The sequence below is a fragment of the Grammomys surdaster genome, unplaced genomic scaffold (genome assembly GCF_004785775.1).
Source record: "Grammomys surdaster isolate TR1022 unplaced genomic scaffold, NIH_TR_1.0 257, whole genome shotgun sequence".
NCBI classification, from domain to species: domain Eukaryota; kingdom Metazoa; phylum Chordata; class Mammalia; order Rodentia; family Muridae; genus Grammomys; species Grammomys surdaster.
Genome location: NW_021604698.1, coordinates 5,919,723 through 5,944,929, shown reverse-complemented (window position 1 = coordinate 5,944,929; position 25,207 = coordinate 5,919,723). Strand labels below are relative to the sequence as shown.

At 36.5% G+C, this 25,207-nt stretch overlaps 1 protein-coding gene across 8 annotated transcripts in view; it reads left to right on the top strand.

Annotated features, from left to right (window-relative positions):
- Window positions 1-25,207, top strand: part of Relch (RAB11 binding and LisH domain, coiled-coil and HEAT repeat containing) — an 83,423-nt gene that overhangs the window by 45,133 nt on the left and 13,083 nt on the right. For 4 of the 8 annotated variants that reach the window (XR_003712395.1, XM_028775598.1, XM_028775594.1 and 1 more), the window contains 11 exons: window positions 1,359-1,430; window positions 3,320-3,460; window positions 3,801-3,965; window positions 5,357-5,504; window positions 10,738-10,894; window positions 11,454-11,577; window positions 13,048-13,096; window positions 15,656-15,735; window positions 18,706-18,812; window positions 20,158-20,257; window positions 24,670-24,752. Coding sequence is in view for 7 of the 8 variants with exons in the window: in XM_028775598.1 (XP_028631431.1) it covers window positions 1,359-1,430; window positions 3,320-3,460; window positions 3,801-3,965; window positions 5,357-5,504; window positions 10,738-10,894; window positions 11,454-11,577; window positions 13,048-13,096; window positions 15,656-15,735; window positions 18,706-18,812; window positions 20,158-20,257; window positions 24,670-24,752 (1,226 nt within the window). In the remaining variant the exon portion in view is untranslated. The remainder of the gene's footprint in view (window positions 1-1,358; window positions 1,431-3,319; window positions 3,461-3,800; window positions 3,966-5,356; window positions 5,505-10,737; window positions 10,895-11,453; window positions 11,578-13,047; window positions 13,097-15,655; window positions 15,736-18,705; window positions 18,813-20,157; window positions 20,258-24,669; window positions 24,753-25,207) is intronic. The other 4 variants (XM_028775595.1, XM_028775599.1, XM_028775597.1 and 1 more) reach the window with 3 other exon arrangements.

The following is a 25,207-nucleotide window of genomic DNA, read 5'->3' as shown; positions in this document are numbered from 1 at the left end:
GGTTGGTTGGTTGGTTGCATGAGTTGGTTGGTTGGTTAGTTGGTTGGATGGGTTGGGTTGAGTTGGTATTTTGAGACAGGGTCCTGTAGCTTTAGCTGTCCTGAAACTAACTCTATAGACCAGGCTGGCCTGAAACTCAGAGAGCTCATTGCTTCTGCCTCCCAAGTACTGACATTAAAGGCATGTGCCACCACTGCCTGGCTTTTAAAGTAGTTTACCGATTGTGTGGATTGATCTGGAGAAGATCCCCATCCTAATCATACAAGTTTCTAATCTGAGTTTAGGGTTTCCACACATCAAAGTCTTTTATATCCTACAACAGTGGTTTATAGTTTTCCGAATTCCTTAAGTGCTTTAGTTGTAAACTGAAAGAGAATCTTTTTCCTAAGTTAAGTGCAGAAATACAGTTGATTTTGAGTGTATACTTAAATGAGACACTGTACATTAGACTGAGAAGGAATGAGATGAAACTTTAAGTACAGCACATTAATGATAAGACTTACTCTTCTATCAGAGCACTTGTGAGTGGATTAAATTTAGCTCCAAGATGTTAGTTACATGCATTTTTGCTATAGCTCTTTTAAAATTTTTATAATCATGGATCAGGAATCTACCTAGCCACCTACCTTTAGTTTGTTGCCCAGTAGATTTCTATATAATTTCTTTTCTTAATTTTAGGCATCCAAAACATTATTGAATTATATCATCCTTTAATATGGGAATATGAGAACAGATATACTTCTTTTCCAGTCAAAGAAAGATTTATATTCTATGAAGAAGACATATGGGAACAAAACCCAGTATGTGTCATTTTTGTTTATATTTTGTTATGGTTCAGTGTAGTTAGCACATAGCAAAACTCCACTGTTTTGCATATACAAACAGAAAAGAAGTCTTCTTAAAAAGAAAACCTTGTTTTCATCTAGCTGGTTAAGTCATGATTAACCTGTTTGCTAGCCTTCTTAGCAGAAAGCAGACTGATGTCTATCACTTGCCAAAACCAAGATTTCCAACTAAGACTTGTGCTTCTGTTGCTAGGAGAAGATCTTGCTTCTTCCGACATCCTAAAGAAAGCCTAGTCCTAGGCAAATACTTAATTTCTAGATACCTTGCCAATTCTTCATCTTTGATTTTCCCTTTTTTCTTTAACAGATCCCCCTGTGCCTTTATGTTTAGGCTGTCCCTGATTCCCTTGTTCCTGATCCAGGTATAGCCATGCAGGGATTCCCAGAAATTGAAAAGGAAGACAATATATTGTAGTCTTAGCAGGATGTATGGTGAGAAGTAGTTGTCTTGTGGAAGAAGAGAGGGTGTGTTGCTTACACTTGACTAATATAATATGCTTGGTTTTACTCCAGATTAACCACAAATATCCAGAAAGACGACTGCTTGTGGCAGAGTCTTGTGGAGCACTGGCACCTTACCTTCCTGTAAGAACTGTTTTCTTTTTCTTTGTTTCTGTTTAGTGTCTTGTCATACATTTTTATCCAGTTCCTCTTAGCCTTGCTGTTTTAATAAAATAACGAGATGGACAAACAAGTAAAAAAGGAGGCTTATGCTAATATAATTCTTTCTAAATAAGTACATCCTAATTGATTGTGCATGCATATAAATATATGTACCTATACTGGTGATTCTGACAGTATGTTCTGAGAACCCTGGGAAGTTCATTGTGTTTCTTCTGAAGAGGTACATAAGGTGGAACCTATTTTCCTAATAAGATCTTTTTTTTCTCTCATATACTTACACGGACCTTGCTGGTACAAAAGTAGTGGTGGGCAGAAGTGCTCCTAGAAGACACTGATCAGAGAGGCAGACTTGAAATGTCCTGATAAGGATGTGCTCTTCAGAGCCCCACATTCCTAAAACAAGCAGTTTGATTCAAAAAAATAACCTTACTTACTCAGTAAAGTTATTCATTTTACTAAATTTTAACCTTTGGATATTTGTAATGCTCTATGACACAAAATGAAAGAAATAATAGGAAATACTCTAACTGCACACTGAGGTTTGCCAAGGTTTTCAGAGTACTGAAGGCAGTCACTGTTTTTTCCTGGGCCAACAATTTTTCTAAAGAAAAACACACACTGCTGAGCTGTGCTTATTCAGACATGGGTATGTGACAGACATCCTCGTTTTCATGACATTGTACTTGGAGGAATACATAAGACAAACCTTTTCCAGTGATGAGAATAGATCTTAAGTGCAGTGGAGAATTGTGGGAAATTTGTATATACTACTAGGAGCCTAACAGCTTTAAAATGCATAAAGGGTTTTACATACAATACAAATAATACAAATTAGTAGCTTTTTTAAAGTGATAAATGTTCTGGATTTAAAGAATATCTACATTTTTAAATGAACAATATGTATATTATCATAGAGGTATTCAGTCTGAGATGGAACAATGAAATTTAAGTATCAGAGACTTGTAGGATTTGATTTGTTTTGGGTTTTGGGAGATAAAGTCTCATCATAACCCTGGAAGATGACCTTGAACTTCTGATCCTCCTGAATCCATCACCCATGTGCTAGGATGCCAGGTCTACATAGATACAACCAGCTCTTGGTTTTAAATGTTTATGGTGTTCACTTAAGAAGACTTTAAAAAGTCAAAACAAAAGCCAGGTCTTTGTTTTTATTTTATTCTGTTTTTTCTGTATTTTAAAGGTACCAAAGCAAGCTTAGGCTTGATTAATTTACAAGTTTCAATAACTACAAAGAAGGATATGAACTTAGATATTAATAACTTCATTTTATGATTTTTTAAATTATATGTAGGGGCTGCACATGAATGCAATTGTTGAAGGAGGCAATATTCATATCTGTATACCTATAGTTAACAGATAGTTGTGAGCTGCCTGACATGGGTGCTGTACATGGAATAAAACTCCAGTCCTGTAACAACAAGACAGTTGTTATCTCTTCACCGAGCTATCTCTTCAGGCCCTGATAACTTTATTTTAATCTCGGCCTTTAATTAGGCTGATTCTTTAACATAACTGGGAGCAGTAGTCATGTGGGGTGTTGGAGGGTTAGCTCAGTGTTGAGCCCTGTCTGGCATTCATGTAACTCTGAGTTTCCAGCATTCATACCAGGTGTTTTACAACCACCTATAACTCCAGTTCTAGGGGGTCCAGTGTTCTCTGACTACCACAGGCACTGACCCAGTGTGCACAAACACACACACCTCTTATAAATAAGTGAAAATTAATTGGATTAAAAGTAAACTGAGGAACAGCAGTAATTGGCATTGTTATTAAGTATTGTTATACTAAATACCATAAACAAATCATAAAAACATATTGGTTATTTTCAGAAAGAAATCCGTAGTTCCTTGGTTCTTTCAATGTTGCAACAGATGTTAATGGAAGATAAGGCTGATTTGGTAAGAGAAGCTGTGATTAAAAGCCTGGGTATCATTATGGGCTACATTGATGATCCTGACAAATATCAACAGGTATGTTTTTTTCAGCAGAAACTTCTTTTACCCTGTTAGAAATTTTTAAGAAATGTACTGATGTCAGACACTTGGGTTGTCTGCACGTGAGTTGGTGTGTCTATGTGATTAGTGAGAAAGACAGCTACTTTCAGTGCAGCAGCTGTTAAGAAATTGGAAATGAGTGAGCATGTTTTCCACCCTATCTCTGCTCCTCCGTGGATACGTTAACACTTAAGAAAATGGGAGACTTCCTTAAAACATTGTTCTAATTTTTGAAATACATTTTTGTTGCATTTTCTCAAGTTTTTTAGAAATGTATTCTTCTAACAATCTCCACTTGCCTATTGCTCTTTTTCAGGGCTTTGAATTGTTGCTTTCAGCCCTGGGTGATCCCTCAGAAAGAGTTGTTAGTGCAACACACCAAGTATTTTTACCAGCCTATGCTGCCTGGACAACTGAACTTGGAAACTTACAGTCTCATCTTATACCTACACTACTGAACAAGATTGAAAAGCTTCTCAGGGTGAGTTCGTCCCTTTTTTAAATAGTTCATAATAGTTTAAAGGGTCTGTTCTAGACCATCTTAGAGAAACACTGGGGAACAGACACAAAATGTACCACTAAGCCAAATAGTCTAACACATCACCACTAATGAGAGATTTGAGAGGCTAGAAGAGAAAAGGCACAGTTAGCCCTTGGTAGCTGAATTAATTTTTGTTCTAAGAGTCCTTTGAGAGGCTAGCAGAGAAGCTGACATTTCAGAGATGCCTGTATATACTGCTAAACTCAATACTTTAGTTTTCTTATAAAAGAGAGACTTATTTCACTCTTAGAACCCTTTGAGGTGTATTTTGTGTTTTACATAGAAATTAGGATTTGGTGCGTAAGTAACTTATCAAGGTTCTCCAGCTGTCATACAGAAACTGATAGTTGTTTCTGACTCTAAACGCTTATACTCTGTGCTTCAATTTTTCAAGGACCCATAAGGCTCTTACCATAAATCATAAACTAATCGATGATCTCATGTGTATATGTGTATTGGCTTAAATACTCTTAAAACTTTCTAAAGTTTACAGTGGGCACTTAAAGCCAGTGGTTTGATCAGAAAATGTAGGAATTTTTTTTTATATATTAAGTATTTGCATTCTTTCTATCTGATAATTAACCAGGCCTTGTTTTTTGTGTACTTTGCTATGATATGAGTAATACCACATTGCTTCTAAGTGTCTCTCCAGTGTTCTACTTAGTAATTTTTCTGTATAGAAATTAACTGATTTAGAACTTAACTGTAAGCTAGTCCTGTCTCTTAGATTATAGCACAGTTATTTCCCAGTATAACAATGGTATCTTAAGTAGATTTGAATACACCAACTGCCTACATCTCTAATCTTAGTGTTCTGGTGTGGGGTTTTCGTTATAGAATTTTGTTCTCGGTGCCATATCAATCCTTCTTTTTCTGTCATCTCTTTCCTTTTGAAGTTTCTGCTACATTTTATCTACTTAGAATTGTTTTATAGTACTTTTAGTACTTGCAAATACAGATGGTACCAAGTGTCTGAAAGCACTTAGAAAGTAGAGAAAACAAATGACTCTACAGAATTAGCAGTGCCATACTTACTGTGACTTCTGTGGCTCACTCTAGTATATAAGAATTTCAAAAGACAAGACACTCCCCAGGAAAACTGTTCCCAGCATTGGAAATAACTGTTTGCCCTGCGTTTTATATTAAAGATTCTGGTATATCTACAGTCCCTTCTTGTTTCGCAACAATTTTCATAGACATCCTTGTTAAGTGCATACGCACTCGGTATCTAAAGTCTTTAAATGTTTATTAGCCATAGAAAGGGAGTCACGCATTCAACTTGCAGTGTGATTTCAAGGGCCTAAGATTAGCTCCTACCCCTTATGTTTCAGGAAGGAGAGCACGGGCTGGACGAACACAAGCTCCACATGTATCTTTCTGCCTTGCAGTCCTTGATCCCATCTCTCTTTGCATTAGTGCTACAGAACGCGCCTTTCTCCAGCAAAGCCAAGCTACATGGTGAAGTACCACACATTGAAGGTACTGGATGGGGTTCTTGAAGGAAGCTGTAGAATATTCCCAGTTTAGCTTCCCAAAGACTTGTTTTGACTCTAATCATGTGTGTATGTCAGCACAGGTACTAAAATGCATTATATGTGTAATGTATAGAATCTTGTGTGTAGAGATTATTAAAGCTTCAGATAAATGTTATAGTTTCATCTTTTATGGATAAGTCATTTGAAATTATTTTGTAATATTTGTGGTTCTGTTACCCATTAGGTAGGTAGGTAGGTGGCTGGCTGGCTGGCTGGCTGGCTGGCTGGCTTGCTTGCTTGCTTGCTTGCTTTGCTTTAGTTGTTGGTTGTATGGGAGGTTTTGGGCATTCATTGAGGCAGGGCCTCACAGTAGCATATAGACTTTGTTAGGAAGCTGGGATAGATATCTCTGAGTCAATGAAAGGACTCGCTTAATAGTAACTAGTGCTAGTGTGTGAAGTTTGCCATTTCCACCTTTTTCTTTTCTAGCTCTTTTATTTTCAGAAGGGTAAGATAAATACAATTGTAATTTTTAATAATAAGTAAAATTTCCTTTCATGGTAGACAGAAACAAGCATGTGGTTAAGATTTTCTCTCCCTACTTCCCCACAGAAAGAAAATGACTTATCTTCAGAAACTCATGAAATTAGGCTGAGAATATAGTTGATTGACAGAAAGCTTGCCCAATACATGAGCAGGGGTACTAGATTCAATCTCCAGGACTGGGATTGGGGAGAAAGAAAGAAAAAAAAAAATCAAGTCATACTCACAGTAACCAATAAATGACCTTTAATGTATAGCAAGTAATTGACAGCCACTCTGCAGCACACCTAGGAAAAGGCTGTACAGATGCCATCCCTGAGTTTGAATACTTTTGTAGCATTTTCAGGTTTGTGAAGTTATCTGTGTGTCTTGCTGGCTTCTGATAAAGAATTCTTGTGTTAAAGATAATTTTAAAACTTCAAATGTCATAAGTTGAGACCCCTTAAGAATTCTTAGCTAGTCTCTTTGTAATTCTACCACAGCACTAATCCTCTTGTCCTTCTTGTCCTTCTAATTTTCTCTTCCTCTTCTAGTTGGAGGTGTTAGTTTGCTGATGTTGTCTTAACAAAGTATCACTGGCCAAGTATCTTAAACAGCAGAAATATGTTATCTTATAGCTCTGTGGAACAGAAGGTTTCCTAAAAGTAAGGACCGTTTGAGAACTGTCTTAGATAGAAGCCTACCCGCCCACCCTTCATATGAGCTCATTTTGTCTAAACATACCTGTAGCAGCCCTGTTTCCAAACAGAAGACTTTGGAGAGGTGCAGAGAGACTAGCCCAGCCTATAATATTTGTTATCATTCTTAATGTATTTAACAAATACTCCTTGCATGCCAACTGTTGCCATCCACTTATTTCTTTGGCATTTTGAACATATTCCTTATATAACTACTACTTCTTTTTTCTTTTTTTTTCTTTCTTTCTTTTTTTTTTTTCTTTTGATTTTCGAGACAGGGTTTCTCTGTGTAGTCCTGACTGTCCTGGAACTCACTCTGTAGACCAGGCTGGCCTCAAACTCAGAAATCCGCCTGCCTCTGCCTCCCAAGTGCTGGGATTAAAGGCATGCGCCACCACCGCCCGGCTAACTACTACTTCTTGTGATTGTCTTTGTTGTTGTAGAAAGGATTTAATTCCTGGCCTGAGGTTTCTACCCTACCTTAGCTATTTTAAGTTCTTGGATGAAAGACATACATACCTTTATATTTACAATAAGCCTTCAACAACACAAGAGCTGGGCAGCTACCTACCCTCTATGCTGTTAGAATCTATTTCCTATCAATAACCCCAAGTTATTACTATGTTTCTTCTGGGCTGCTTGTGACTCCAGTTGGCCAGCCCACGGGGCCATGTTCTTATGGACTCACCTAAGACATGACAGCTTCTTCTTCTTCCTTGTCCTGCACTCTTCTCTCTCCTCATGGTACTGCTAGACCACAAGCCCACAAAAACCAAACCCCACCTATGTCTCTTCTGTCCAGCTATTGGCTGTTGGCATCTTTATTTACCAATCAGAAATAACTTGGGGCAGGGCCACTCAGTGTCTTATGTGGGGACTCTCCTGTCTCTGGCCCAACCAGTGGGGTGGGGGGAGAGAGAAATTAGCATTATAATACCCACTGCACTTACACCAGTAATCTTCTGGTTTTAGTTACTGTTGCTATACCTCTTTGACTTGTGGAAGTGGTGATGGTGGTAGTTGAAATAGGGTCTCTTTATGCCCTCTGGAGTACTGGAATAAAGGGTGTGTACCACTACACCCAGCTTTTAATTTAATATTAAAGTTGTGTCTTTAATTTAAGTGTTCTGTTTATTATAAGGGAAAACTGACTACATCATCTTTTAAGGGATATCTACTTATTTATATCTTGGTATATACCTATGTACAACTTAGGGTATAATTTACGACTACTGCGTACATTTCATTGCTGATAAAATGCTGTTGTTTTACCATTTTATTAAAATGGTATTCTGAGACTTTCTGTATTCTGAAATCTTATAGATTGCAATTTTTAAAAACAATTGTTAAGTAGACAAATATTTTAAGGCTCCTGAGACATTGTATTTTTGTTGTTGTTTCTGTTATTTTTTAAGACAGTTTCCCTGTGTAGCCTTGGCTGCCTTGATCTCACTGTGTAGACCAGGCCGGCCTCCAACTCAAGAGGCCTGTCTCTGCCTTCATATGAGCTCTTCATATGAGTGCTGCAGTTAAAGGATTTACTACCATGCGCGCACACCCAGACTTCCTTACTTCCTCTCTGTAGCTAAGTTATTCACCATTAGACAATCATGCCTATTTCCTGTCACCATTTTGTTTCTGTTGGGCTCAGATTTTAAAATGCCTTTAGTCTCACTCTTTTTATCGTCAGTCTCAATCCATCTACTTTAATTCTAATTATTACATTCTTTTCCAGTCTGTATCAGTAATTTTGAAAGACAAGCATTTATTTCATTATAGTATATCGGCTTGTGCCCAAGGTGATAGAACTCTGGTTGAAATTGTCAGCTATGGTTTGATGTGATGTAGAAGTTGAACACAGACAGACACCTCTCATTCATTATCCACATATCCTATTGCTGAGCAAGGCTAGTAAGCATTGAAGCAGAAATCCAGGCTGTGATGTTACGCATGATTCTGTCTTTGTGTGTTGTGTGTACAAATAGGAGAGTTCACATAGCAGCCATGACCGTGCTCTACCTTTAATATATTGTTGAATGCCTGTTGCAGCACAAGAGTTTGATAATGTCTTATTTTTAGCTAGGAGCATTTGGGGGGGGGGGATTAAATGAGCCTTTATTAGGAGGAGGCAGGTCATGTCTGCAGAGGGCAGTGGTCTCCAGAACAAGGGTTTAAAGTCCCTAACTGTATTGTGTCAAGAGAAACTAGGGCTGGTTGGGGAAATGACCGCAACCAATCTCATGAGCAGATGGCCGACACAGCTACTTCTGCCTTCCACCATGGAACCAATTGTTAAAAGACATCCCTGTGGACTGAGAAGGAGTGAGCCCTGCTGACTTTAGACATAAGGGTTCTGGCTGGGCCCTACCTAGGTGCCTCTTGGCAGACATGGGCATCTTGAGGGTGTGTCCATCAAAATGAAGAGGAAAAGGACAGAAATTTTTAATAAGATAAACCACAAACAATAACCCAGCAGCCTCCCAACCAGTAGCTAGCTGTGGTTCCAGCACAGTGGACCCAGAATCCCTCTGGAGCCTCTAGGTGTCAGACAGAATCTGTGCTGTGATTCATTCTGCTAAGTGTGGAAGCCAGCAGCTGCAGTGAGCAGCAACAGATACACAGCAGATACAACTAGAGCCATGGTGGCACCTGCTCATCCTGATGCTGCCACTCTGAGCGTCCTCTGGGGTTAGGTTAGAGCCTGCCAGACTTCACTGTGTGCAACAGTGACCCTGAGTCTATGCAGTTCACTTTTAATTCTATCATCATCATGAAGTGATTATTAAAATAAATAAATAAACAAATAAATAAATAAAACCCAAACTTCAACCTATAGATGACCATGAAGAGGCAGAAACTGAAGGGCTAAGATGGGAAAAGCCAAAAGAAAACAAAACCCCAGCTCAACTTCAGGAGCCCCCAGTGCTGGCCTGGCCCGCTGGCCAGGCAGAGCTGGCCCCAAGGTCCGAGTTTCTGCTGATGTTGGGCAAACTAAAGGCAAAAAAAAGGAGAGGGGCCAGGGGCAAGGTCCCTGGTTCTGATCCTGGGCACCATGGTGACACACTCTAGCTTGGAACATTTTTTAAATTAGGTACTATTTCAAATTTTGTGAAACCTAGTATGGTTAAATATATTTTGAGCAACTATTGTACCTTGATGTGTCTTTTGGGTATGTTTGCTGTTATCTAGAGTTCTATATCCTATAGTCAATGAACTTACTATCATACATTATTCAATTAGTAGCCATGTAAATATTCCACAATATCCTGAAATCCTGGCTATCGAGGTGGCTCAGTGGGTAAAGGTTCTTGCCACCAAGCTTGACGACCTGAGTTTACTCTCTAGTACCCATGTGATAAAAACAGGAAACCTGCTTTTATAAGCTATCCTCTGACTGCTATGCACATTATAACAGGTGTGTGCCACACCACCAAACACACATGCAGGCAAAATTAAAGTATAATTTAAATAAGAAATCTGATTATGATCCATAGGATTATAGGCTTTATTAATATGCTTAAGCTTTTAAAATATACTAATATTTGCATGTATGTATTAACATTTTAGTTACACGATTTAAAAGTGAGTTCTTTCAATTTTCCTTCAGATTTGTTTAAGCTTATAGTGTGGGACCTTGGTTACAGTAACTGTCAATTGTGCTTTAGCCTACTGTTACTGGCTTTACCACTTTACCTTAACTCAAATAGACTGAAATAAAACATCTAATATTGAAAATTAACTACTAAAGAAGTTTGTTAGGCTGAGGTTTTAATATTTTACATTATTATTTTCTCCTGTGAAACATTTTCCCTGCTTTTAATTTCAGTCCCTAAAAGATATCTTTTATTTTATAGAATTTAAGTGTGAGTGTCTCAAAATCTCTTAATGTTTGAGATTTAAAGTTTATAAATGTTAATTTAAGTATTAGACTGAGGACCTTACTTTTGTTTTGTACAGAATAGCTAAGTGGTCAAACTACTTTTTCCTGTGTGACTTATTTGCTTCTGTTATTTTCAGTGACTAGGTTTCCTCGGCCTATGTCACCTCTACAAGATGTGTCTATTATTATTGGAAGTCGTGAGCAATTGGCCGTGTTGCTACAACTTTATGATTACCAACTGGAACACGAGGGCACAACAGGCTGGGAGAGTTTACTCTGGGTTGTCAATCAATTGTAAGTTACCACCTCTGTGTCCATTTTATATTAAATTAGCTCAGTGGAAAGTAGCTCATATTTAGACTTGAGACAGAGAGAAGGTTTATGATATAGATTTAATTTGTTTAAGAAACATAAATTGGCACCTTCAGTAGCAAAGCTTGAAAGGCAGTACTCCCACTGAGTATTTATTCTATGAAGAAGCTGCATCTTGATATGTCAGGACTGATCTGCTGCCTTGAGTCCTAGAAGTAATGGACTTTAAACAATATTGTAACTTACTAGTTTTGAGTCTAGAATGAATGCTGTGTAAACCAAGGTTTTGTGATGTATCAAATCCATGATTTTGAATCCCATTCCACACGCAGAAAACTGTTTTATAGCAAGCGGTTAAAGACTGGTATTTGAAGAATTGATCTAGATGAGTCCATTCTTAATGCCATTTCAAAGGATGTGAAAGCCATCTTCTGCTTACAGAGAGCATAGGGATGGTTTTTGCATCTGCACTGTTAGGGCAGTATCATGGAGACAGTCATTTACACGTGCCCCTGCTGTTTTTCTCTCTTTTCACGTTCAGGTTGCCGCAGCTTATAGAAATAGTGGGCAAAATTAATGTAACCTCAACTGCCTGTGTCCATGAATTTTCCAGATTTTTCTGGCGTCTTTGCCGGACATTTGGCAAAATTTTTACAAACACTAAGGTAAATACTTGTATTACATCTTTTCTTATATTCAAGAGACAGAATCATAATATGGTGATACTTTAACAAAGTAAATGATAACGTGATCCCTCTCTTTATCTGTTACAAAGTTAAATTTTACTAGTATATTTAGCCTCATCCTAGGGCATACTGAGATTTTGTTATGAGATCTGCCGCAGTAAATCTATCAAAGGCTTTTGCCATAGGCCTATCAATCCTGAGTAGTGATCAAGTTTTCTGCCATATAGAACAGATTTTGGAAACAATTGTCTGCTTAGCACTTGATTAAAAACTTGAGGTGATGAACCACAGCAGCCTATAAAATTTCCTCCAAGGGTACCGCTTCTTAAAAGCAGTGTGGATACTCAAATATGTGTCTCAGTCATTACCAGAGTGTGCTTTGTCACTGTGGCCCACAATGTTTATTGTTTCAGGTGTTAAAATTTAAGGACACTTGCATCTTCAATTTCTTCTTCAATTCTGTCTTCATAGTTTATTGCCACACCAGTTGCTTAGAGAACTAATTTTAATGTTTTTTTAATCTCGTTTTCATCAAGATACTCAAATAGTAAACACTAAGTTTCTGCTCCTTACTAATAAATCTGTGTTATTGCAGTATTTAAAGCAGAAAAGTATTCTTCAATAGACTCAACAAAATTCAGACTTCCTTTATCATGTATTTGCTGCTAAGCTCTGTGACCTTTAATAAGTTAAATAATTGTTGATGTTTTGCAAGATGAAGAGATGCAGTCTTAGTTCTATGATTCTACAGATTAATCTTTTCCCAGTATTCTTCCTCTCAGTCTACATTAAATGTGTGAATTAAAGTGACTGAGATGCTGACTCTTCCTCAGTCTGTTTGTTACCATAATCATTGGAAATTGCTCAATAGTTCTTAAGTAAATAGCTAGCTGTATGGGTTCAGAAAAACATGTAGGAGTCATTTAAGCATTGAACACTGGAGAATTGTCTTCAGTAGTTTGAATTCATTATCTATGATAATTCCATTGTAAAAAAAAATGAGATGATCATTTGCTGTACCTTAAGGTACTGAAGAAAAATTGATAATGGATTATGAATATGCCAATCATGAAAATCCTAAATGAGGGAAATTTCCTTTCAAATATATCCAGATGTTCTTTCCAATAATTCTAATCATATTATGGTGATACAATATTTAATCATGCAGTAGTATGCAAGTGAGATTTTTGGTCACTAAATTTAGTTTTTAAGAGGCAGTAATTTTAAGTACTTAAAATCATATTGAAATTATTTTAAGAAGAGAAACCAAAGGCCATTCTGAAAATACCTCCTGATCTGAATTGATTTTTATCCTTAATGGTCCTGTTAATTAAATATAATATTTTCTGACCATTTCAGTTGCTATAAAGCAAAATAAATACCTGTGTGGGCAATAAGTATGTATTTTATTATTGATTAATCCATAGGTCTTTCCTTTGTGTTACTTAGGTAAAACCCCAGTTCCAAGAGATTTTAAGACTCTCTGAAGAAAACATTGGTAAGTATGTCCATTATTACTTTAAAAAGCAATTGAACTCTTTTTTGGTTTTTCGAGACAGGGTTTCTCTGTGTAGCCCTGGCTGTCCTGGAACTCACTCTGTAGAGCAGGCTGGCCTTGAACTCAGAAATCCGCCTGCCTCTGCCTCCCAAGTGCTGGGATTAAAGGCGTGCGCCACCACTGCCCAGCTGCAATTGAACTTTTTTTATTCAGGGAAAAATATTATATTCAGTTACTATATTCAGTATCTGAAAATTATATACATTAGGAAGAGTAATTGAAAAAGAAAGTGTAGCTCTTAGTCATCCCTTTGGGCCATGTTAGTTATCTACTCCATAGGGTAATTCATCCTTCTTTATTTTAATTTTAGATAACTACTTTGTGACCAGACTGGCCTAAGGCCAAGTTTCTCAGACTAGGTGCTTAATCCTTAGAGTGTACTATGGTGTGCTCAAAATACTTCATCTTATCAAAAAAAGCAGCATTAATAAATAAGAGTGGAAATGTCATAAAATAACGGTGGAAAGTAAAGAAGGTTGTGGAAGGTTTTTTTTTTTTTTAATGAAACAGAAAAGTTAAACTATAGGTCTTTGTGATCAAACTTTGCATTGATTGTGTTCACCCATCTGTTTTAGCAGCATCACTCTAGGCCATCTTCACTGACCTAAGAAAGTGATTACCTATACCTCTTTTAGCCTGTGTATTTTTTTTTCAGTTCTAAGCATAAATTATAAAAAATAAATGGAAATATGTAGCAATTTCCATTTGATCGATCTTGAACACATAGACAATTCTTTGTCTAATATTTTACCTTAATGTGACTTAGTGATCTATAAAATTACATTTCTGTTGTCCTTAGAAGTACTTGAAGAATGAATAAAATGTCAGTGACATTTGGTACAGGTTTTTTATTATTTTGTTTTGTTTTGAAGGAAGTAAGCAGGGTTTAAGAATACTTCCCAAAATTTACTGTCTTAGTTGGGGTTTCTATTGCGGAAACCAATCACCATGACCAAAAAGCAAGTTGGGGAGAAAGGAATTATTTGGCTTACACTTCTGTAGTGCTGTTCATCATTAAAGGAAGTCAGGACAAGGACTCAAACAGGACAGGATCCTAGAGGCAGGAACTGGTACAGGGACCGTGGAAGGATGTTGCTTAAGGGCTTGTTTCACATGGCTTGCTCAGCCTGATTTTTTTTATATGGACCCAGGACCACCAGCCCAGGGAAGGCACCACCGACCATCGGCTGGGCCATCTCCTGTTGATCATTAATTGAGGAAATGTCTCACAGCTGAATCTCATGGAGACATTTCCTCAACTGAGGCTCCTTTGTCTGATGACTCTAGCATGTGTCAAGTTAACACAAAACCAACCAGCTAATACAGTTACTTTCAGTAGATTTTTTAAAAAGTTGATATCTGGAATGCCTAATTGTTGATGCTTTAGCTGGTTACTAATTCTAATGATGACCTAGTGAAGAAAAAATTAAGTTATCGAGAATTGACAGCTTGTAAAATCAAGTTAGCTGTGAATAGTTAATTGTCCAAAAAGAAATGATCATTAACCCCATTTTTAAAGTCAGTATTGCTAAATACTACTTACTCCAGCCTCAGATTTAATTCTCTACTACCACTGTTATGTTCAGCTAACATCAATATCCTACCATGAAAAGGTTACCTAGCTAATATGAAACCTGTTTTGTTGTTGAAATCACATCCAATTTTTAAATGTATCTTTCCAACTCAATGTCTTTATGTATGACTCTGAAAATAAATTAACTATAAAAATAGAGGTACAGTAACAACAACATCAAAATTAATTTAAGAACATAGAAATTAACCAATTAAAACAAGTGTGTAGTAATCACACTATGAACTGTTGGTGCTATAAATACTTCACCTCCTTGTCGTGTCTGGAAGTTTTCTTTGTAAGTCACACTTTTCTTAACGTTTGTAGACAACAACTCTTAGAGAGTGCTCGTACATCACACAGTCATGGTTGGAATCTCCTGCTTTCCTTTTATTTATGCAGTCTAATTCCTCCTCCTCCTCCTCCATGAACATTATCAGGGCTCTGTCTGGCCAAAAACCTACAGTAGATGCAGTGGGGGCCTCTGGAAGCTAGAATCCCCGAGCTAAAGCAGGCTAACAGAAGTATATATGGATGCTACTTTGAATTAAATGTCTTTATGTTTTACAAAATGCTACAATCTAAAAGCATATAGGTTTATCAAGACCTAGCTCTATGGGTGCTTGAGAGACTTTTCTTTTTTTTTTTTGGAGAGAGACTCTTAAAGTTTTTAGTTTTTTTATTCTAGAAATAGGAGTCTAAGATCCCAATTTGGCTATTAAATTTCTTTTTCATCTATTATAAGTGTGTGTGCTAATGCTACTTCAGAAGTATTAAGTTGTGGTTAACAGCACATAATGTGTCTTCACCAAAATACTTCCCAAAAGAATCTTGTAACTAGTTGTACTTTTAAATACAATTGTGATTTTCACTTTTGTCTTTACACTTAAAGTATACTAGAACTTTTAAAAATATTTTAATAATTTTAGATTCCTCAGCAGGAAATGGGGTCCTCACTAAAGCTACCGTCCCCATTTATGCAACAGGAGTCCTCACGTGCTACATTCAGGTAAGAGAAAGTCTTCCTCTCCGGTAAAGGTGATTACTCCTTAAACAATACCTGATGTTTGCTTGCTGAGGTCGGCCCAAAACATCTAGCTTAAGTGAAAATGTTACTCAGAAGAAAACTGTAACAAAAGTGTTACTCATTTTTTTCAGTAAATGTTTTGTGATGAGGAGCATATTTGAATAAGTCTCCAAATTATCAATTTAACAAATAAATTTAACATTAGATTACATTTAATTAGCATAATTTCTTTGTGTTTCATGATGTTTTCCATAAATAAATAAATAATAGTACATGTATCAGATGAACCAAATTAGAAAATATAATAGAAACTTGTTTTTACGAAGGTACCCTATAGTAATACTTTATTTTTCTTAATTACCTCTATATATTAAACTACTCCAAGACATAGTATTTTATAGCAGTTGTAAGCCACTGTTTTTGATTCTGCATCAGCACAGGGCTTATCTGACTTCTGCTGGTCTTGCTCTGGTCATTCATACTGCATAAGCTGGTGGAGCTTTGGCCAGGGTGACTGAGCTTCCCCGCCCATGTGACAAGACCTCTGTCTGCCTCCCATTACCTGACCCGCTGATTCAAAAACATGAGTGGAATGAAAGTAGAATGTGCTAGACTAAGAGTTAGTCTCAGAATTGGCGCAACTTAGTGTAAGTAAGTCACAAGCCCAGCCTGGATTCAGGAAAGGGGAGCTAAACTGGCGTTGATGTTAGGAGCTGAGGTTCCTTCCTTAGTGCTGTGGCAGCAGACTGCCACGCTGTACAAGCTGTTGCTTTACGTCAGTATCATGATCCATGTCAAGTTCCATTAGCAAGTGGAGCATAAGAAGGAAAAGGGATCATTTCCTGGGTTGTCGCCCACAGACACCCAGCTTCTTTGTCCCTTGACTTCTACAAGCATCACTTGATGTTTATTATACCTTTTCTTCAAAGCATATTCAGGTGGTGTCACAGAGTTAAAACTCACTGATGTAGTACCATAGATACCGGCCTTCTAAGTTCTAGTTCAGTTAAAAGTAGCACAGTATTCCTTAAAGCTTTTCTAAATGAGTTTCTATGATATCATAATACAGATATTCAGTAAATTTCTAGATAGGGTATTTTTAGTCACACAGCATTGACTGAAGCATTCCTGAAGTTATATTAGGTCTAAACAGCACTGTGAACAGTAGTATAATACTGTTCTCCATTTGATTTGGAAGTTATGTCAACATAGTATCAAATCTGATATCAATGTTTTTTTTTCTCTTTTTAACCTCACAGTTTTGATAGAGGTATGATTTTAACCATATCATTTTAAAGCATGATAAGTTAGCAGATACAAAATATGGTATGTAGTAAGCCCAGGACATGTAAGTCAAATAAACCCTTCTCTCCCAAATTTGTTTTTGGCATAGCATTCATCACAACAGAATAAAGTAACAGAAACTAAGTTACTTAAAACATACTTAACTCTATTATGAATAAGTGACTCTAAATCTAAATATATTTTAATATCTAAAGTGATAAGTGTTTCCATCACAGAACATTTAATAAATTGAGGTAGTAATCAGAGATTGCCCAGGTTGTTAATTTCAGAAAACACACACCAGATGGTTCTTGCTAAGTACTATTTGTGTTAGGATAAACCACAACCTATAGTTACATTAGGAAACAGAGGCCTAGGGACGCAGCTCAGCGCGAGAGTACTGCCCACTACATACTAGACATTCACACACACACACACAAAATCTCTCACATATATAAAGCAATATTATTTAATTTGATATTTTTAAAATGGAAAATAATTAGGTAATTTTAAAAACTTAAAAGACCTCGTGCTCATTTAGAAGTCTATTTTTAGTCCTTATTTCACTGTATTCTTTTAGACTTACAATTTGTTTCTGAAAGTTACATTCACTCTGTTCGACTTTAGTGGTAACTAAAGTAGGGTCAGGTAATGGGAGACAGAGGTCCTATAGGCAATCTGATGAGATAGTTTTATCAATTTAGTTTCCCTCTTCCCAGATGACTCTAGCTTTTGTCAAGTTGACCAAAAAAACAAACAAAAAAACTAAACAGCACAGTGGTTTAAAAACAAAAAAAGATGAAATTCTATATCTCACCTTGATTTGATGTAGTCCAGTCTTCCTTCTGGACCTTCTGGGGTATACAGAAGCTGTTTGTCCTTGACTTGTGTCCTTTTTGGCTGTTCGACCTTAACTTGCATATTTATTTCCTGGGAGAATATCAGATTCCTTTCCCTTTGCATTCCATTCAGATTAGTTTTACCTCTGATCTAACAGGTTGGTTCATTTTTTAATAAAAATTACGAAAGTCATAATGATCCATTGAATAAGGCTTGAAAATGTTACTAATTTATTTTTAATCACAATTTGAACTGTTTCTAGAGCACTGATCTGTTTTAGCAACTGGAGTTTTCACCACTGGATATTGCAAACATGATTCTTGGAACACAATTTTTTACCATTAGAAAGGCAATTGTTTTGGTGGTCTGTATTAGCTGTGTATAGCCACCATTTATGGAAACTAAAATTGGTAATATAAATTTTAATAAACTATTATACCTTAAATCATGACCAACAAATGAAATTTTTTTAGTATATAGATATATAATTTACATATCAGAGTCATCTAATACTAAAGATACTGTCCTCAGTATTTAAGGCTATTATCTAGTGTGGTTAAAGAATTTTTTATGCTACTTATTTTTTTTAATTAAATATAAATAATCATGGCTACTGGCTACTATATTGAACAGCAAGATCTAAATCAGTATGATAGTCTCTGACCTCATACCATTGTAATCATGGGTAAGTTTAATGACTATTTTAAATATTAATATTGGGATCTATTGGCCTCATGGAGTAATCATTTCTAATTAAAGATAGGTAATTATGACATTTAGTTCTACTTAGTTGTTTTAGAATTCATTATCAATATTTCTCTTCTGTAGGAAGAGGACCGAAAGCTGTTAGTTGGCTTCTTGGAAGACGTGATGACGCTGCTCTCACTGTCACATGCTCCTCTTGACAGCCTGAAGGCTTCTTTTGTGGAACTTGGGTAAAACAAAGTAGCTTATAGGTGGTTTTGCTTTTGTTTTTAAAAGCATATTAAAGAAAAAGATGTAAGACTCGGAAAACTGAGTCTCAAACAAGGAAGGGAAGCTCCTGAGTGATGGTAGTGGGAGGTCCCACCTAAGAGTTTAAATGGAGATAACGGAGCACCCATCCAGACTGAAGCAGGGCCGTGGTTTCCAGAAAGGGGAGGAAAGGAGCTATTGCATGCTTCCACAGCTAGAGAGAAAAATACTATTAGATATGGGATCTTTTTTGTCTTAAGGTATATGTAGTTTTTTAAATGGATTTATATAATAAAGGAACGATTAAGCCTAATCACATAACTGTTGTTCTTAAGAATTAACATTTTACATTTTGAGTTGGTTTGGGTTACTTACTTGATTATTCTTAAATATTTTTGTAGTCAATGTGTTGTGAGTTTTTAATGAGAAAAGCGGTACAGATTAGTACCTACTTTGACGGTAGTAGAAAAACATGATCAAGTACAGATTTTTAAAAATGATTTTACAGAAGTGAAAAACGAGTCATAATTGAAAGCTACTACTATCATGGACTCCTTACTCAGTTCCCTGTGGTGTGATTAGTCTCTCCAGTCATAAGTCATGGTTACCGAGGTACTTACAGCTCAGTCATTCTTTCTCTGCAGCACAAGAAATTAAATCTGGACCCTTATACATGCCAGACAAACACTCTCCTACAGAGCCTCTTTTTATTTTATTCTTTATTTGTTGTGAACAGAATCTCACTGAGTTGCCCTAGCTGGCCGTGACTTGCGTTCATGCTGTAGCTCATGCAGCACGTGAACTGGCAATCCTCCTGCCTACCCTTGTCATCAGCTGTGGTACAGGCCAGAGCCACTAGGATGTGCACTCACTAATAACACCATCTTCTATTTGAATGGGCTTTCCACTACAACCATGTGACAAAGCAGGCTTTTATAGACCTTGGTGGCTACATTGTGGAGACTAGCCTAGAGCTTGCTGTCCTTTGACTTTTACCTCCTGTGTTCTGTATATAGGAGTGTCCTACCATTCCTATTTTTATTTGTAATTTTAGTTTTCATGCTATTAAACTGTTTAGAATTTTTGTCACAATTATAAATGCTTAGAGAAGTGCAATTCTGAATATGGTTTACACTTACACAAAGTTACTTTTTTGTGGGATCTTAGCTGTGAGGTAGTAAATGTACATTTCTTCGTATGTTCTGCCAGTGTTTTATCATTAATATGCATAAGTGTAATAAATATATATGCACAGAGAGAGTGATTTTTCAGTGCAGCAGTTAGACGTGTGCCTTAGATCTTAATGTTGTCATTTTTCTCCCACAGTGCAAATCCGGCCTACCATGAGCTGTTGCTGACTGTTTTGTGGTATGGTGTTGTTCATACTTCTGCACTGGTCAGGTGTACTGCTGCTAGGATGTTTGAGGTATTCGTTACGTTCTCTTTTCTTGCTTCTATTTGTGATTTCCTTTGGAAAAGGAAAAGGTTTCTTCTAAATTTTAAATACTATGTATATGTGTGTACATATTTATTTATAGATTTGTGACATTAAATAGTATCTAGTTGTGTACTGTGTGATGGGGCAGAACTTTAGCTTTGGCAAATTAAAGAATGTTTTCTAGCCTTATTGGTTCTTTTAAATGTTGTTCTTGGTTTCATTTCTCCTTTAAACCTTATTTGAATTTCATCTTATTAAATGTTTCTGACTGTCCTTTCCTATTTACTGAAGTAAATAGCTACTCAAGCTAAAATGACATAGAGTATTGCTTAAGTTGTAGTATTCTTTATTAGTATTAAATACAGTTACTTGCAATTATAGTATTTCTTCACATATCATATCTGGAATAGGATCCCAAGTCACTGAGCTTACAAGGCAGGAAATTGTTCTGTAGTGTTACCTAGATTTTATTAACTTACTATCTTCCTAATATGATAATGATAACTAAGAACGCGTTTTAGTTTATACATTAGATAGCATCTTATATCATAGACGTATGTTCTTATTTGTAGATCTTAAACTCCTTAATTGGTTTAGTTTTGATGCTATTGAGTTTTACCATAGAGCCAGGCTACCTGGGTTCAGTTTCCATCTCTTCTACCAACTTTGTTATTTACTAGGACAGAGTTAAACTTGTCTGTACATTAGTTTCCTCATCTACAAAAGGAAGATAATGATTAAACATAGTCTACTCAAATGCTTTTATTAATATTCTGCGAGTTAGTAAAGCCTTTAAAATGATGTCATGCATATGAGCTGTTATAAATTTTGGTTGAGATGTCACTGTTTTTCTAGTTTATGCTATTCACAAAATAATAAAACTGTATAAGGGATGTATAAACTAAAATTATCCCTTTATGTCTGTGATTCTATTTTTAATTTTTTCTTCACAAACTATACTTTGGTAATATTCTTCCCCATCCCCAGCTCCTTCCAAGTCTTCCTCACCTCTTACATATCCAACTTCAAGTTCTTTCTGTCTCTCTAAAAAAACAATTTAAAAAAAAAAAAAAAGCCAACAAAAACAAAAACTTAAAATCAAATAAACTTCAAAAAAAAAGAAGAAAAGAAAGAAAATCAATAGGACAAAACACCAAAACAAAATAGAACAAAGCAAAAAGAGCTCAAAAAACAGTAAAGAGTCAGTTTTGTGTTGACCAGCTACTCCTGGGCATGAGCCTGCCCTGGAGTGTGACTGACACAGACCTAGTGACACTCCATTGGAGAAAAAAATGACTCTTCCCTCTCTCAGACAGCTATCAATTGCGTATAGCTTCTTGCTTTGTTAGAGGTTAGAACTCAAAATGTTTTTGAGAAGAATTAACTAAAATCTTCCTAAATTTAAGAATTTTTCTACAATTTGAGATAAACTGCAGCCGGGCAGTGGTGGCACACGCCTTTAATCCCAGCACTTGGGAGGCAGAGGCAGGTGGATTTCTGAGTTCGAGGCCAGCCTGGTCTACAGAGTGAGTTCCCAGACAGCCAGGACTACACAGAGAAACCCTGTCTCGAAAAAAACAAAACAAAACAAAAAACAAAGATAAACTGCAATTGGAGGATAAAATACTGAATATATTTAAAATACATCCTTTCTATAATTTTCAGGAACTAGATTGAACAAATCTGAGTAAAATTCTCTTGGCCAGAAAGTTGAAAGTTTTGTCCTTTTTTTGTTTTTATGATGATCTATAATTAAGGTTATTTGTTGAGGTCGGTGCCAGAGTGATTTTGATGTTTTATCTGCACAAATTCCTTCTTGAGTAAGTACCTTTGCTTACTCAGTGCGCTGAGAAGTGGACATTATCATGAACATGGCTTTCTTCATTCCTCTCAAAAGAAAAATGGGTCCTTTCAAAAGCCGACATTAATACAATCTCAGCAATTTTACTCTAAGACCTAAAAACTGCCTTCTTTCTCTTGACTCCTAGTTTCTAAAAGGTATGTATATCTGAAGCATTTCAAATAAGTACAAGTAGCTTTCCCCATTTCACATTGGGTTTTGCTTGTGTATCTGCCTTGAATGCTTGCCTCAGATGCCCTGGGCTCTGTGTTCTGTCCCAGGAACCTGAGATGAGATGTAGTGCTGCAGAAGTCAGGTAAATAGATCAAAAGTTTATGGTCATCCTGTGATGCAGGAGAGCTCAAGGCTAGCCAGGGCTCCCGAGAGCTTACCTCAAAAGGAAAGTAACAGGACTAAGTAATACAAATGAGAACTGGATAGACTAGGAACTTAATTTGAAATACTTTCTGAAATTTAACACAAACTCAGCTTTGTTTTTAGATTAGCAGGACACGGAGAAACCCAATGGGATTATGTTTTGTTCCTGGTGCTAAACAAGATACCATGTCTTACTTTTTGAAGTAGAAAATAAATGTAGTTCTTTTCTGGGGGAACACAGTGAGTTTCAATTTAAGTGACCTTCTAGAGTGACAAATTCCATAAAAACACATCACATGACTATTAATCGTGAGATAGTTGAACTATATCATTAGACTTTAACTCAAAGAAAGGACCAACATCAGTTAAGACAGATAAGAATGAGTCAGTCTGTTGTCTGGTTTTACTTTCAGGTCTAAAACCCTGTACTTCATTTCTAAAAGTCTGAGATTTTCATCTGCTAATACTTTGATATAATGTTTTGTATTTGCCTCACCAGACATAAAGATCAAATGGTACAGTATGTAAAATAGCTAGTAATTCATAACTCTTAAATTTATTGACTAATTTTCTAGGTTTTTTTTAATTACGCTAGGAATCCTAGAACAGTGAGAAATTAACTTGTCCTCTAAATTACCCCCTTTGAAATGATGAATTCAAGATACCAGGCATCAAGATAGCCCTTGCTGATTCAAACTTAAACCATCTTATAATGCAAAGAATTTGAACTCCTTGTCTTATTTCTTCCTACCTGAACTTAATGTCACTCATATAATGACAATATCTTTTGTCATTTTACTCCTGCCTAATTAACATAGGCATTTAATAAGTTCTTTCAAAATGCTGAAATCAATTCTGGAATGAATGGGTTGATAAATGGTAATGGATTATTGCAGAATTAAATATCTTCACATAATGTTAACTAAGTTTCTCATATTTTATAAGAGGAATGCCAGCACATGCACAGAGGTGATTTTGATACTGAAAGTCCATGGTAGCTCTGATTCTCTGTGAGAGCTACAACTAATGAACAGATTGATTAGTATTTAGTAGTTAGATATGCTTGCACTCTGAATCTGGGAGGAACAACTTTAGTAATCTTTATAAAAAACAAAATGTACACTCTACTGCTCTCTTGTTGTACAAAAATTAGCATCATTTTCTAACCAAAGTGTTTTAATGACTGTTAGAGAGATTGATTTTGTTCTTAATATGTACTTTAAAATTTATGTAAGCTTTTCGAAAATTATAAGAAGAAGACCTTTTCAGAAGTAAACTAACAAATGTAATTAAATTAGACTTCTTTTTATAAAAATTCCAAATCATATATTAATGAGTAGTATTATAACTAAATTCATATTGGATGCATACCCTTTCTTGTGTGCAATCGTTCTTGCTTGCAAATTAATAGTACACTCATCGTTTTAGTTAGGTGAGAAATTCAGCGTTTTCAGATGAGTAAACTAGTCTCAAGATTCTGTAATTTATCTAAGGCTGCAGGACTAATAGTGGGAGAGAGCTGGAATTTGAACCCAAAGCTAATGTCTAGGTGGAACACTCCAGAACATATTGCTGCAGTATATGTCTGCCGCTCAGATAAGGCTGTGAGAGGACAGGTTGAGAGTTTTACTATGTAGTCTTTAATGTCCTCACTGTGGAACAATCAAAAGCAGTTAGTGATGGCTACAAGCCACTTAAGTTTGCTTTCAAAAATGTCTGTTTGTGCCGGGCAGTGGTGGCACACGCCTTTAATCTCAGCACTTGGGAGGCAGGCGGATTTCTGAGTTCAAGGACAGCCTGGTCTACAGAGTGAGTTCCAGGACAGCCAGGGCTACATAGTGAGACCCTGTCTCAATAAAACCAGAAAGGGAAAAAAAGGAAATTCTCTCTATATTTCATTTTAATTGAAGATAAAAATTGAACATAGTGTCTAACCTAAAGAACAAACTGCCATCTGATTGGTGACAAGCTTCTTTGTAGACTGCTAGGCAATTTAAGCTTTCTTTCCTCCTAAGCCTTCTATGCTTTGGTAAGCCTCTAGTAGCAGTATTCGCTTAGCTTCTAATTTTGGTTTTGCTTTTGTGTCTTCTCTCTTTCTCTTGGTTGTTCCTCTCTCCTTCCCGTGGCACACTGTTTGCTTTCCGTGCACCGCCTGTGAACACCCCCTGTGCTGACCAATCAGCTGCTGGTGAAGGGGGTGAATGAGACTCTGGTAGCTCAGAGGGTTGTTCCTGCTCTCATTACTCTCTCCAGTGACCCTGAAATGTAAGTGTTGTCCCTGCCTTCCATGTCCGGCATTCCTTTCCAAACGTGCCTGGGGAGAAATAACCATCATGCTGCTAACAGTCATGAAAATAGTAACATTGGATTATATGCCTATTTGATTTTAAACTTTATCGTGTTGCTATTAGTACATTGTTGAGATTGTTTTTTAAAGTCGGTCTCACAATAAGCCTAACTTAGAGGCTATATAATAGAGAAAAAAGTATTAGCACGAATAGTCAATAAACACTTTCACAACCAAAACATGCTGATGGACTATTTCTTCAAGCCAGGAAAGGATGCTCTGCTAATCTCACTAACAGGTTGTTACCAGTGAGTGTAGTGGCATGAACCAAAGGCTTAACATTTTAATGTCTCATGTGGACGACTAAAGCAAGAAAGGCCAGTTGAGTCTGCCTGCCCATCCTCAGTCACAGCTAACCCAGTTCTCATTCCAG